Source organism: Saimiri boliviensis, chromosome 21 (genome assembly GCF_048565385.1).
Source record: "Saimiri boliviensis isolate mSaiBol1 chromosome 21, mSaiBol1.pri, whole genome shotgun sequence".
In the NCBI taxonomy this organism is placed as follows: Eukaryota; Metazoa; Chordata; class Mammalia; order Primates; family Cebidae; genus Saimiri; species Saimiri boliviensis.
The window spans coordinates 33,943,770-33,958,000 of record NC_133469.1 but is presented as its reverse complement, the minus strand read 5'-3'; the positions used below and the strand labels follow the sequence as shown (position 1 = coordinate 33,958,000).

Here is a 14,231-nt window from a genome sequence, read left to right as displayed (position 1 = left end):
TTTTTTTTTTTTTTTGAGACGGAGTTTCGCTCTTGTTACCCAGGCTGGAGTGCAATGGCACGATCTCGGCTCACCGCAACCTCCGCCTCCTGGGCTCAGGCAATTCTCCTGCCTCAGCCTCCTAAGTATCTGGGATTACAGGCACGCGCCACCATGCCCAGCTAGTTTTATTGTATTTTTAGTAGAGACGGGGTTTCACCATGTTGACCAGGATGGTCTCGATCTTTCGACCTCGTGATCCACCCGCCTCGGCCTCCCAAAGTGCTGGGATTACAGGCTTGAGCCACCGCGCCCGGCATACCTGGCTAATTTTTATATTTTTGTAGAGACGGGGTTTCTCCATGTTAGTGGCTAAGATGTTCTCGATCTCCTGACCTTGTGATCTGCCCATCTCAGCCTCCCAAAATGCTGAGATTACAGGCGTGAGCCACGGCACCCAGCTCTTACTAATTTACTTTCTGTCTCTATCCTGTAGATTACAAATCTGCCTATTCTTTACTTTTTTTCTTTTTCTTTTTTTTTCTTTTTCTTTTTTTTTTTTTTTTTTTTGAGATGGAGTTTCGCTCTTGTTGCCCAGGCTGGAGTGCAATGGCACGATCTTGGCTCACCGCAACCTCCGCCTCCTGGGTTCAGGCAATTCTCCTGCCTCAGCCTCCTGAGTAGCTGGGATTACAGGCACGTGCCACCATGCCCAGCTAATTTTTTGTATTTTTAGTAGAGACGGGGTTTCACCATGTTGACCAGGATGGTCTCAATCTATTGACCTCGTGATCCACCGGCCTCGGCCTCCCAAAGTGCTGGGATTACAGGCGTGAGCCACCGTGCCTGGCGTTTCCTTTCTTTTTACCTTTTTTTTGTGTGTGCTGGCGGCGGGGGGTGGGGCACCAAATCTCACTGTATTGCCCAGGCTCATCTTGAACTCCTGGGCTCAGGTGATTCTCCCCACTTAGTAGCTGGGTTCATAGTAAGATTTCCCTGTTCTTGACATTCCTGTAAATGGGTTCTTGTAATATGTGATCTTCTGTGACTGGCTTTCACTTAGCATGTCTTCAAGCTTCATTCTTGCTCTTACACACGTATTAGTTCTCCATTCCTTTTTATGGCTGAATAATATTTTACTGTATGGCTATACCACATTTTGTTCATCCATTCATCAGTTGATGGATATTTGGGTTGTTTCTACTTCTTTTTTTTTTTTTTTTTTTGAGATAGAGTTTTGCTCTTGTTACCCAGGCTGGGGTGCAGTAGCGCGATCTCGGCTCACTGCAACCTCCGCCTCCTGGGTTCAGGCAGTTCTCCTGCCTCAGCCTCATGAGTAGCTCGGACTACAGGCACGCACCACCATGCCCAGCTAATTTTTTGTATTTTTATTCAGATGGGGTTTCACCATGTTGACCAGGATGGTCTCGATCTCTTGACCTCGTGATCCACCCGCCTTGGCCTCCCAAAGTGCTGGGATTACAGGCTTCAGCCACCGCGCCCGGCCCTGTTTCTACTTTTTTACTACTGTGAGTAGTGCTGTCAAGGACATTTGTTTACAAATTTTTATGTGGACATTTGTTTTGTGCATATAAACCTATGAGGGGAATTGCTGAGTCCTGTGGTAACTCTGTGCTTAAAGGAAGACTTTTAGGCCAGGTGCAGTCGCTCACGCCTGTGGCTCATGCCTGTAATTCTAGCACTTTGGGAGGCCAAGGCAGGTGGATTACTTGAGGTTAGGAGTTTGAGACCAGCCTGTCCAACATGGTGGAACCCCATCTCTACTAAAAATTCAAAAATTAGCCAGGTGTTGTGGCATATGCCTGTAATCCCAGCTACTCAGGAGGCTGAGGCAGGAGAATCACTTGAACCCAGAGGCAGAGGTTGCAGTGAGCCGAGATCACACCACTGAGCTCCAGCCTGGCCAACAGAGCAAACCTCTGTCTCAAAAAATAATAATAATAAAAAGGAAGAGTTTTGAGTCATCTTCATCACAGAGGCTGCAGAAAAAGGTGAGGTTATCAAGAAAGTGGAGTTTAAAAAGGGAGGAGTCAAGGATTAAGTTTTAAGAACTCCCTTATTTCTGTGGTACTCAGGGCCAGATGCATAAGGTGGCAGAGACCAAAGGCGTCCATCTCCTTAAACAAATCTTCTCTTATACAGTATCCTTTCCTGCATTTACTCTTCAAATCTGTATGTGGTGTGACAGCTGAAATCTGGACAATGTATGTTGTTGGGAAAGGAAAGCTGACGCAAATTAAAACTGAGCACTTCCTACTTGGCATCAAATAGCAATTCCTCATTATCTCTGTTAACTTCCCCCATCCCCTACCTTACACACGTGCGCGCACACACACACTCACACACATGTGTGCACGGCCTAAAATCTGAAGTGCCCCTAGAAATATCTTTCTCTATCTGGAGCTAAAGGAGAAAGGGAAAGATTCTAGATCTAAAAGGGATGCATGTCTCTCAGAACTGGTGTTTTTTTTTTTTTTTTTTTTTTTTTTTTTTTTTTTTTTTTGAGACAGAGTTTCGCTCTTGTTACCCAGGCTGGAGTGCAATGGCGCAATCTCGGCTCACCACAACCTCCGCCTCCTGGGTTCAAGCAATTCTCCTGCCTCAGCTTCCTGAGTAGCTGGGATTACAGGCACGTGCCCCCATGCCCAGCTAATTTTTTTTGTATTTTTAGTAGAGACAGGGTTTTACCATGTTGACCAGGATTGTCTCAATCTCTTGACCTCGTGATCCACCCACCTCGGCCTCCCAAAGTGCTGGGATTACAGGCTTGAGCCACCGTGCCCGGCCTCAGCCCTGTTTTTGAGAACAGAGTCTTGCTCTGTCTCCCAGGCTGGAGTGCAGTGGCGCAATCAGCTCATTGCAACCTCTGCCTCCCGGGTTCAAGCAATTCTCCTGCTTCCGTCACCTGAGTAGCTGGGATTACAGGCATCCGCCATCATGCCTGGCTAATTTTTGTATTTTTAGTAGAGACGGGGTTTCACCATGTTAGCCAGATTGGTCTCGGAACTCCTGATCTCAGATGATCCACCCACCTCAGCCTCCCAAAGTGCTAGAATTACCAGCATGAGCCTCGACGCCCAGCCTCACAGCACTGTTTATGAAAGCCTTTCACATCCAGAATCTCATTTGATTCTTGTTCTCCTATACAAACAGTTTATCTCTCCTTGGTAATGTTTTGTTTTGTTTTGTTGTTTGTTCATGTTTTTCTCTGAGATGGAGTCTGTCTTTGTTGCCCAGGCTGGAGAGCAATGGCACGATCTTGGCTCACTGCAACCTCTGCCTCCTGGTTCAAGCGATTCTTCTGCCTCAGCCTCCTGAGTAGCTGGGATTACAGGAGCCAGCCACCACACCTGGCTAATTTTGGTATTTTTAATAGAGACAGGGTTTCTCCATATTGACCAGGCTAGTTTCGAACTCCTGACCTCAAGTGATCCACCTGCCTCAGCCTCCCAAAGTGCTGGTATTACAGGCATGAGCTGCTGTGCCCAGCCTGATATCTTGAGTTCAGTTTTTTTTTTTTTTTTTTTTTTTGAGACGGAGTTTCGCTCTTGTTACCCAGGCTGGAGTGCAATGGCGCGATCTCGGCTCACCGCAACCTCCGCCTCCTGGGTTCAGGCAATTCTCCTGCCTCAGCCTCCTGAGTAGCTGGGATTACAGGCACGCACCACCACGCCCAGCTAGTTTTTTGTATTTTTAGTAGAGACGGGGTTTCACCATGTTGACCAGGATGGTCTTGATCTCTCGACCTCGTGATCCACCCGCCTCGGCCTCCCAAAGTGCTGGGATTACAGGCTTGAGCCACCGCGCCCGGCCGAGTTCAGTTTTTTAAATTTGTCTTTGTGTGTTACCTAAACATCATGGACCAACGATCTGATTTCTTACCATTTCTAGTATTTAAGGTAGTGTTACATTGTTATGTTCTTCCCTCCTCCCGCCCACCCCTCCAATGTTATATTCTTTTACCTTTGGGAAGGTTCATTAAAAATAATCTTTTCTTGGTTAATTAAGAGTACTTGATACTCTTGTGCTACAGAGTATCAAAGTACTACAGGCGTATCAAGGTCCTGAGTATGTGTTTGTTTTGACTACATTACAGGCATGGTGACTCCTGCCTGTAATTCCACCACTTTGGGAGGCGAAAGCAAGAGGATTGCTTGAGCTGAGGATTTGGAGACCAGCTTTGGCAACATATCAAAACTTCATCTCCACCAAAAAAAGAATTAGCCAGGTGTGACTGAGCACTGTGGCTCACGCCTATAATCCCAGCACTTTGGGAGGCCAAAGTGGACAGATCATGAGGTCAGAATTCGAGACCAGCCTAGTCAAGATGGTGAAAACCCGTCTGTACTGAAAACACAAAAATTAGCCAAGTGTGGTGGCGTGCACCTGTAGTCCCAGCTGCTTGGGAGGCTGAGGCAGAAGAAGTGCTTCAACCCAGGGTGTGGAGGTTTCAGTGAGCCGAGATCACACCACTGCACTTCAGCCTCGGTGACAGAGCAAGATTCTGTCTAAAAAAAAAAAAAATGCCAGATGTGGTGGTGTGTACCTGTCCCAGCTACAGGAGGCTGAATCAGGAGGATCACTTGAGTCTGGGTGAGGGAGGCTTCAGTGAGGAATGATTACACTACTGTACTCTAGCCTGGGTGACAGAGCAAGGAACCTATCTCAACAAAAACAAACAAACAAAAATGAAAGCATGAAGTATCTCATCTGGTTAACCAATTTCTGCCTTGGTCAGGTCAAAAGCAGATTCCCCCCTGCCGCCCTTCACTTGGGCAAGATTTATTTCAAGGCCTGTAAACATTCAGACTAATCCGAATGGTCAAAGTGGATTTTGTTGTTGTGGAAACAGCATGTTTCATAGACTAAATCTGAAAAGTTAAGAGCCAAGAAACTCTGATCCTGAGTATATGTGTGATTTGACTACTTATATAATATAGTGTTACAAACTGCTTAGATATGTGTTTCAGCAAATAACCTGTTGCTACCATTCAATGCAGGAAATGAAACATTACCAACACAGTGGAAGTTCTCTCTCTAGATATCCCCCCACCTCCATCCTCTCAGGTAACCATGTAATATTTTAGGCAGGTCATATTTAACCTCCTCAGGTGTGGTGTTAGGATGTATAACAAGAAGCTGATAGCTGCCTTGCTTAGCTCAAAGGGTTGTTGTGAGAACCAAATGAGTGATGACTGTGAAAACACTTCGAAAATCTCAAGATGCAGGATAAAATTCAGGAAGGATTCTGCAAAAGGGCTGGTTTAGTGGTGTCTCATGCAAGCCTAGGTAGAGAGAGCTCAAATATTTAGTAAGCAGTAAAGGAGTGAAATTCTACTTTCTTCCTATCCTCCCTCAAAGAGGAGAAGTCTGTGTATGAAATTTTCCAGAATCCCTCAGTATGTATTCATTCAACAATTATTTGCTGAGTAAATCCTGTGGGATAACATGGGGATATAGCAGTGAACAAAACAGGTGAGGTTCATGCCCATGAAAACAAACAAAACCATCCTGATTTTCTAATTTACGTCAGGTCTATCCTTGGATGCTTTAGATAGCCGCCTTATCTACATTTGCTGGCTCTTCATGTTTAAATTGAGAATTGTTCATAAGGCAGTATTTTAATTAAGGTTAGATGTGTATTAAATTTAAGGTATTTATTTTTCTACAAATTCATAGTCTATTAAGGAGAAATTTTTGGTGCCAGTAATGCTGGCATTTAAAGTAGAGTTTATTTTCTTCATTGTAGCCAGTTTGAACTGAGGCAGCCTTTCTAACCTATCAAGGTTTTAAACTTTTATCCCTTCCTTTGATTTGTGTCAGGGTGAATCGTTTGATGTAAAAGGCTTGAATTCATAATCTACATCTGCCCTAATGCTGTCATCTGGAGTAGAGACTCAGCCAGTTCCACTTGATTCCTCCATGTCTGCCGTGGTACAGGAATTATACTCTGAACTCCCAGTAAGCGTCTCCAAAGAGCTTCATGCTGACCCTGAGCCAAGTGTGATTCCAGATGTAAAACCTGGAGCCTCAAGCTCTCTTTTAAGTCAGAGTAGGACATTGCCCTTGGAGCTGCAGAGGACTCATGCGGAGAGTTGTTGTGAAGAAAACTGTGAGACCTTGGATCATGGGAGTGAGCCTGGGCGATATGGGCTAGTGGACTCCACAGCAGGAGGTTCTGTGGCTTCTGGGATCTTGGATAGGGCAAACAGAAGCAAGAGCATGGAGCCAAAGGTCTTCAAAGATCAAGGGGGGCAGGCGGAAATTATAAAAGAACCCTCTGAGGGAACAAAGGAAGATCCACATCAACATTCCACAGCTACTGAAGAAAAGATTAGCCCAAGTCAGGTAAGAAATGAAATCTGGATTCAGAGGAGTTGAGGGTGAATGACAGCTTTCTCTTGATAGAATATAGATGCTGACAGTTAGCTTACGATTTATTCTTCAAACATTTTCAAAATGTTGATTTTGAGGTTCCCTTTTTTTTTATGGTCTTTTAAAACATTTGTGTCACATCAGACACTTGAAGAGAGGAAGTGCTTAGTAAAAAAGTGTCATTTCTCTGAAGCAGCAACTGTATATGGAATGTTGAATCTGAAAATCATGTGGTATTTCGGCATTTGATGTTAAGAAATGATATCTATACTCAGTCCTTACATTTTGGTAGGTTGAAGTGAGGTATCACAGAAGGGAGGCTTTTTTTTTTTTTTTTTTTTTTTGAGAGGGTTTCATTCTATCACCCAGGCAAGATTACAGTGGTGTAATCTTGGCTCACTGCAACCTCTGCCTCCCAGGTTCACATGATTCTGCTGCCTCAGCCACCCAAATAACTGTGATTACGGCATGAACCACCGTGCCCAGCTAATTTTTTGCATTTTTAGTAAAGATGGGTTTTACTGTGTTGGCCAGGCTGGTCTCGGACTCCTCGCTTTATTATGCACCCACCTGACCCTCCCAAAATGGTGGGATTACAGGCTTGAACCACTGTGCCACGCCAGTGTGCACTTGAAGTACCCAGAGAGGTGGGTTAGTTGAGAGTAATAGTGAGCTGTGATAGTGTGATGGTCTCAAATTCTTTTTTTTTTTTTTTTTTTTTTGAGACGGAGTTTTACTGTTGTTACCCAGGCTGCAGTGCAATGGCGCGATCTCAGCTCACTGCAACCTCCGCCTCCTGGGTTCAGGCAATTCTCCTGCCTCAGCCTCCTGAGTAGCTGGGATTACAGGCATGCGCTACCATGCTCAGCTAATGTTTTGTATTTTTAGTAGAGTCGGGGTTTCACCATGTTGACCAGGATGGTCTCGATCTCTTGACCTCGTGATCCACCCGCCTCGGCCTCCCAAAGTGCTGGGACCACAGGCTTGAGCCACCGCGCCCGACTCTCTGGATGGTTTTCTAAGCCAGGGGTCAGAAAACTTTTTCTATCAGGGGCCATGTAGTAAATATTTGAGGCTTTGCAGGTTATATGGTCTCTTTTTTTTTTTTTTTTTTTTTTTTTTGAGACGGAGTTTCGCCCTTATTACCCAGGCTGGAGTGCAATGGCGCGATCTCGGCTCACCGCAACCTCCGCCTCCTGGGCTCAGGCAATTCTCCTGCCTCAGCCTCCTGAGTAGCTGGGATTACAGGCACGTGCCACCATGCCCAGCTAATTTTTTGCACTTTTAGTAGAGACGGGGTTTCACCATGTTGACCAGGATGGTCTCGATCTCTCGACCTCGTGATCCACCCGCCTCGGCCTCCCAAAGTGCTGGGATTACAGGCTTGAGCCACCGCGCCCGGCATTTTTTTTTTTTTTTTTTTTTTTGGAGACAGTCTTGCACTGTCGCTGGGCTGGAGTGCAGTGATGTGATCTCACCTCACTGCAGCCTCCACCTCCTGGGATCAAGTGATTCTCTTGCCTTAGCCTCCCAAGTAGCTGGAATTACAGGCACCAGCCACCATGATCAGCTAATTTTTTGTATTTTTAGTAGAGATAGGGTTTCAATATGTTGACCAGGCTGGTCTCGAACTTCTGACCTGTGACCCACCTGTCTCAGCCTTTCAAAGTGCTGGGATTACAGGCATGAGCCACCGGGCCTAGCCACATATGGTCTCTTTTGGAATAACTCAGCTTTGCTATTGTAGCATAAAGTGGATAGCGGCGATACGTAAATGAATGAATGTGTCTATTCCAATAAAATTTTATTTATTAGCACAGCCTGCTGACCTGAGGGCTGTAGTTTGCCAACCCCTGCTCTAGACCCACTAACAAATTCATGTTCTTTGGGCTCCCTGGAGTAGGCTCCCATCACGCTCTTGATACTTACATCATTTCTTTACACAGGATGAAGGCCAGTTAATTGTTGTTAGTGGGCATCATACATTGACTATGATTGGGAATGAACGAGCACTAAGTAACATTTGAACATGTTATCTGAGTTTATGCTGTGATGCCCTTTTAAAAATACAATTAAAAAAAAAGAAAGTAAAAATGTGGCCGGGCGCTGTGGCTCACGCCTGTAATCCCAGCTCTTAGGGAGGCAGAGGCGGGAGGATAGCTTGAGCCCAGGAGTTCGAGACCTGCCTGGGCAATATAGCGAGACCCCGTTCTCCACAAAAAGGAAAAAAAAAACAAAAAGACAAAAAAAAAAAAAAGTAAAAATATAATTAAACAGGTAAAAGACTAAGGATCCCGAAGTTTTTGTTGTTACTTCTTGATGTGATGGGCTGAGTCTAACAAGAAAAGATTCTTTTTTTTTTTTTTTTTTTTAACCAATTCAGGGACCTGCCACTTCAGGAGAGAAAGGTTTCTTAATGTAATATTATATAAAAGCATGTGTAAAAACACATAAAGTGTGATGAATACAACACACATATGCATATATGTATGTATATCTGCAGACTTATACATGCACATTTACGTAACAACCAACCTAAGAACTAGATTACTATCTCCCTGTTTTTTTTTTTTTCTTTTGAGACAGGGTCTCACCGTCACCAGGCTCCACGCTGGAGTGCAGTGGCGAGATCTTGGCTCACTGCAACCTCCACCTCCCCAGTTCAAGCAGTTCTCCTGCCTCAGCTTCCCAAGTAGCTGGGACTACAGGTGTGCACCACCAAGCCCAGCTAACTGTTGTATTTTTTAGTAGAGATAGGGTTTCACCATGTTGGCCAGGATGGTGTCGAACTCCTGACCTCAGGTGATTCACCCACCTCGGCCTCTCAAAGTGCTAGGATTACAGGCATGAGCCACCACACCTAGCCCTCCCTGTTCTTTTTTTAAACCATCCCTTTTCTGCCTCCCAGCTCCACCAGAGGTATATTCCATTTTGAATTGTATAAAGCAGAATGGAATTTAATAGATACAAATGTTAATGTTTTGTAGTTGGTTTCAAAAAGTGATCTCCACAAGTGAAAAGAAACATAAGTACTTATGGGAAAACAGGAAACGGAAGACCTGCAGGTTTTAGCAGGTCAATTAGAATTGACTTTGTGCCAGGAAAAGCTAATTTGCTCTTAATATCATTAAGGGAAATGTGTTATCTGGGCTGTGAAGTGGTGGTCATGCTCCATTGTGTGATGGTTAGGCCACAGCTGGAGTATTATACTTTCCTGTTGGTGTCATGTGTGTGAGAGGTATAGAAAACCAGGAATGCATTCATGGATAAGAATTCTCACTAATGACCCAACCTGAAAATATGCATTTGGAGGACAGGTCACTGGGTGTCTGAGTTGTGAAAAAGAACAGTCAAGAGAGAAACCTTCAAGAATTTAGAGGTCATTTAGCAGGAGTGGTCCTGTGGGGCACAGGCCAGTCGAAGATGTGGGCAGCTGGCAGCAGCAGCTCCTAATCACTCTCAGGTCTCAGGACCCTTTGGAAATCAGAACACTGCAAACCACTCAGAAAAGCAGACATACCGTTTGCATACCGTTTAAGATTTGCAAACTCCAGGCATCCCCTGATCTCAATTTATAAGAGCTCTTGCTAGATTGGCAAAATGTCAGACAGTCAAAAGAGAACTGACAAATTGAAGAACATATTTGCAATGTATGTCAGAGATAAAGGGCCTGTATTTGTAATAGATAAAGAACTCTTGAATTGAGAAATGAAGAACCAAAGCCCGATAGAAAAATGAAAAGACTTGGGCTGGGCGCGGTGGCTCATGCCTGTAATCCCAGCACCTTGGGAGCCCGAAGCAGGTGGATCATGAGATCAGGAGTACAAGACCAGCCTGGCCAAGACAGTGAAACCCCATCTCTACTAAAAATACAAAAATTACCCAGGTCTGGTGGCAGGCACCTGTAATCCCAGCTACTTAGGAGGCTGAGGCAGGGAATTGCTTGAACCTGGTATGCGAAGGTTTCAGTGAGCCAAGGTCGAGCCACTGTACTCCAGCCTGGGCGACAGAGAGAGGCTTCATCTCCAAAGAAAAAGAAAGATGAGAAGATATATATATATATATAGAGAGAGAGAGAGAGAGAGAGAGAGAGAGAGAGTGTGTGTGTGTGTGTGTGTGTGTGTGTGTGTGTGTGTAACGTGTTTGGTGGTTAAACATGAGATGGTCATCCTCATGTAATTAGAGAAATGTGAAGTTAACCTGATAGACCACTTTTTCCCCTTTAAGGGTACCACTTTTTGACTATCAGATGGGTGAAAATGAAAATATAGGCCAGGCGTGGTGGCTCACACCTGTAATCCCAGCACTTTGGGAGGCCGAGACAGATGGATCACCTGAGGTCTGGAGTTCAAGACCTGCCTGACCAACATGGAGAAACCCCAACTCTATTTAAAAAAAAAAAAAAAAAGGCCGGGCACGGTGGCTCACGCCTGTAATCCCAGCACTTTGGGAGGCTGAGGCAGGTGGATCACAAGGTCAAGGGATCGAGACCATCCTGGTCAATATAGTGAAACCACGTCTCTACTAAAAATACAAAAAAATAGCTGGGCATGGTGGTGCGTGCCTGTAATCCCAGCTACTCAGGAGGCTGAGGCAGGAGAATTGCCTGAACCCAGGAGGCGGAGGTTGCGGTGAGCTGAAATCGTGCCATTGCACTCCAACCTGGATAACAAGAGTGAAACTCCGTCTCAAAAAAAAAAAAAAAGAAAAGAAAAAAGGAAAAAAAAAAAGGAAATGTATGGCAATGTTATCTGGTTATCAAGGCTGTGAGGAAACACATTCTAATGCATTGCTGGTGTGAATGCAAACTGATACAACCTTTCTGAAGAATTTGGCAACATTTAACAAAACTACTGGTGCATTGACCTGTTGACCCAGCACTTCAAGGAAACCCTACCTTAAAAGATGCACTTCTAGCAGTATAACAATACATATGCACAAGGTTGTTCTTTTCAGCAGTTTATAATTGCAAAATATTGGAAACAGCCTAAATGCCCGTATATAGGAGAGGTTAAATAAATTATGGTATAAAGGATGTCCATACATGGAGTATTATGCAGCTGTAATAAAGTATGAGGAAGGTCTCTGTATGATGATATGGAGTGATTTCCAGGTATGTCAGGGGTCCCCAAAACCACATGCAGGTTTTGAGATTTGCTGAAACTCACAGGACTTGGCATTTAGTTGTTCTCACAGCTACAGTTTATTGCAGTGAAAAAATACAAAGAAAATCAGCAAAAGGGAAGGGGGCATAGAGCAAAGTCCAGAGAAAATCCAGTGTAAGCTTCCAAGAGTCCTTTCCTAGTGGAGTCACACACAAGGAACAAATTGTGACAACACATATGAAATAATGTCTACCATGGAAGTTTGTTGGAGGGTCAGTGCCTAGGGATTTTACTGGGGGCTGGTTGCGTGGACATCCTCTTCCTGGCACATAGCAAAATTTCCAACTCCTAGAAGGAAAGCAGGTGTTTAGCATTAAAAAAAAGAAAAGGAAAAGAAAAAAACAAGAAAGGGTAGGAGGAATTGGCACTTCTGTAAGTATATCTTTTGGTATAGTTCTTTTTTTTTTTTTTTCCTTTCTTTTGGTATGGTTCTAACTTCATACTTGAAAACTAACTAACTAGACAACCAGGATGTGAGATGGTCCCAAAACTGATTTTGATTTTTTTTTTTTTTTTTTTTTTGAGACAGAGTTTCACTCTTGTTACCCAAGCTGGAGTGCAATGGTGCAATCTCGGCTCACTGCAACCTCCGCCTGCTGGGTTCAGGCAATTCTCCTGCCTCAGCCTCCTGAGTAGCTGGGATTACAGGCACACACCACAATGCCCAGCTAATGTTTTGTATTTTTAGTAGAGACGGGGTTTCACCATGTTGATCAGGATGGTCTCGATCTCTCGACCTTGTGATCCACCTGCCTTGGCCTCCCAAAGTGCTGGGATTACCGGCTTGAGCCACCGTGCCCGGCTTTTTTTTTTTTTTTTTTTGAAATAGAGTTTCACTCTTGTCACCCAGGCTGGAGTGCAGTGGCATAATCTGAGCTCACCACAACCTCTGTCTCCCAGGTTCAAGCAATTCTTATGCCTCAGCCTCCGGAGTAACTGGGATTACAGGCATGTGCCACCGTGCCTGGCTAATTTTGTACTTTTAGTAGAGACGGGATTTCTCCTTGTTGGTCAGGCTGGTCTTGAACTCCCGACCTCTTGTAATCCGCTTGCCTCAGCCTACCAAAATGCTGGGATTAAAGGCCTGAGCCACTGTGCCCAGCACAAGTCTAACTGTATTACAAATTAGGAATAAAACCAATGGGGAGGGTAGCTCACATTACTTTAGCAAACAATAATTCAACTAAATCCTCTTAAAGACTAAAGCCAAAAAATAATGGAAAATATTAGTAAATTTGTTTCTCACAGGGGTAGGACTTAGCTTTTTTTTTTTTTTTTTTTTTTAAAGGATCTCACACTAACAGACTATCAAGGAGTCCACGGGAGAAGTAGTCGACTTAGCCATTTCTAAACAAAATACTTATATGTATTCTAGGATTGGGGAAATAAGTAAATATATTGTCAATAATGAGAGCCAGCTTTCTCTCAGAGAAAGTAATTAGAAAGAAGGGGTGGCGAACATGATCCCTGTGGTGTTGAATTGGAATTGGAGTTAGCAGTATGAACTTGGAGTTCTTAATATATACACATAGAGATGGAAATATGTGAGTGTATAAGATAGGGCCTAGAAGTAGTGACAGACACCTTGTAGCAATGAGCATACCTAGTCTTGGCTTCTAAATACTTTTTTCCAATAAAAGGAGCCAAGATTCCTTGGAGAAATGGCTGTTCCAAGACAGGAGAGGGAAAAATGCAAGATGTGCCTACAATAATTTGTGGCCAAATGCTCAGAAAATTATGGGGCTATAACAAAAGGACACAGCAACCAACTTGAAGGGGCTCCCAGTGGCCAAGTATGGGATGATTTGAGCTTAAAATAAATGATAGTGATGAATTATTCTGCAGTTACTTTTACAGCAACCCGTAGTACCCATAGAATAAAACAAATACCTATGAGTCCATGTTGAAATAAAATAATTAATTTAAAAGTGAGAAACTAGAAGTCTTATGGGATTCCAGTTAATAAATACAGACGGAATGATGGGAATAGAAAAGCACTGTTTGGCAACCATCGAAATAATAATTATCTCAAGCAGGAATCATTAATAGATGTTAAAGCTGGTGGCGAGGACGGGGGCAGTGGTGCACGCCTGTAATCCCAGCATTTTGGGAAGCTCAGGTGGGTGGATTACAAGGTCAAGAGATTGAGACCATCCTGGCCAACATGGTGAAACCCCCATCTCTGCTAAAAATACAAAAAATAAAAAATTAGCTGGGCTTCGTGGCGCGTGCCTGTAGTCCCAGCTACTCGGGAGCTGAGGCAGGAGAATTGCTTTAACATGGGAGGCAAAGGTTGCAGTGAGCCGAGATCGTGCCACTATGCTCCAGCCTGATGCTCCAGCCTGGTGACAGAGCAAGATTCCATCTCCAAAAAAAAAAAAAAAAAAAAAAAAAACCAGTGATTAAATGTTTGAGAAACAAATATTTACATAGTCTCAAGTATTTCCCTACAAGATATTTATTAGTTACAAAGGTTTGGAATAGTGAATTCACAATGGAGAAACCTGGCAGAATCCACCCAGACCAAGTCATGGAAGTTTGACCCCCTAAAAATGAGGCACCCTAACATCATGATAGGACAGTGCCTTCTGATAGGACGCTGCCTCCAATAGGACAGCAAGAGGAAAACCAACATCACTTCTGTGGTGTTCTTACCCCAAAAAGGCATATCTGGAATCTACTCACAAGGAA

General features: G+C 44.0%; 1 protein-coding gene across 9 annotated transcripts in view; it reads left to right on the top strand.

The window, feature by feature from the left end:
• PRR14L (proline rich 14 like) overlaps positions 1 to 14,231 on the top strand; it is a 72,611-nt gene that overhangs the window by 6,936 nt on the left and 51,444 nt on the right. For 4 of the 9 annotated variants that reach the window (XM_074391043.1, XM_010349096.3, XM_074391046.1 and 1 more), the window contains exon 2: positions 5,824 to 6,348. The exons of 1 other annotated variant lie outside the window; for it this stretch is intronic. In XM_074391043.1, coding sequence (XP_074247144.1) covers positions 5,875 to 6,348 — 474 coding nt within the window. In that variant the 5' untranslated portion in view covers positions 5,824 to 5,874. 4 more of the 9 variants (XM_074391045.1, XM_074391042.1, XM_074391044.1 and 1 more) reach the window with 4 other exon arrangements.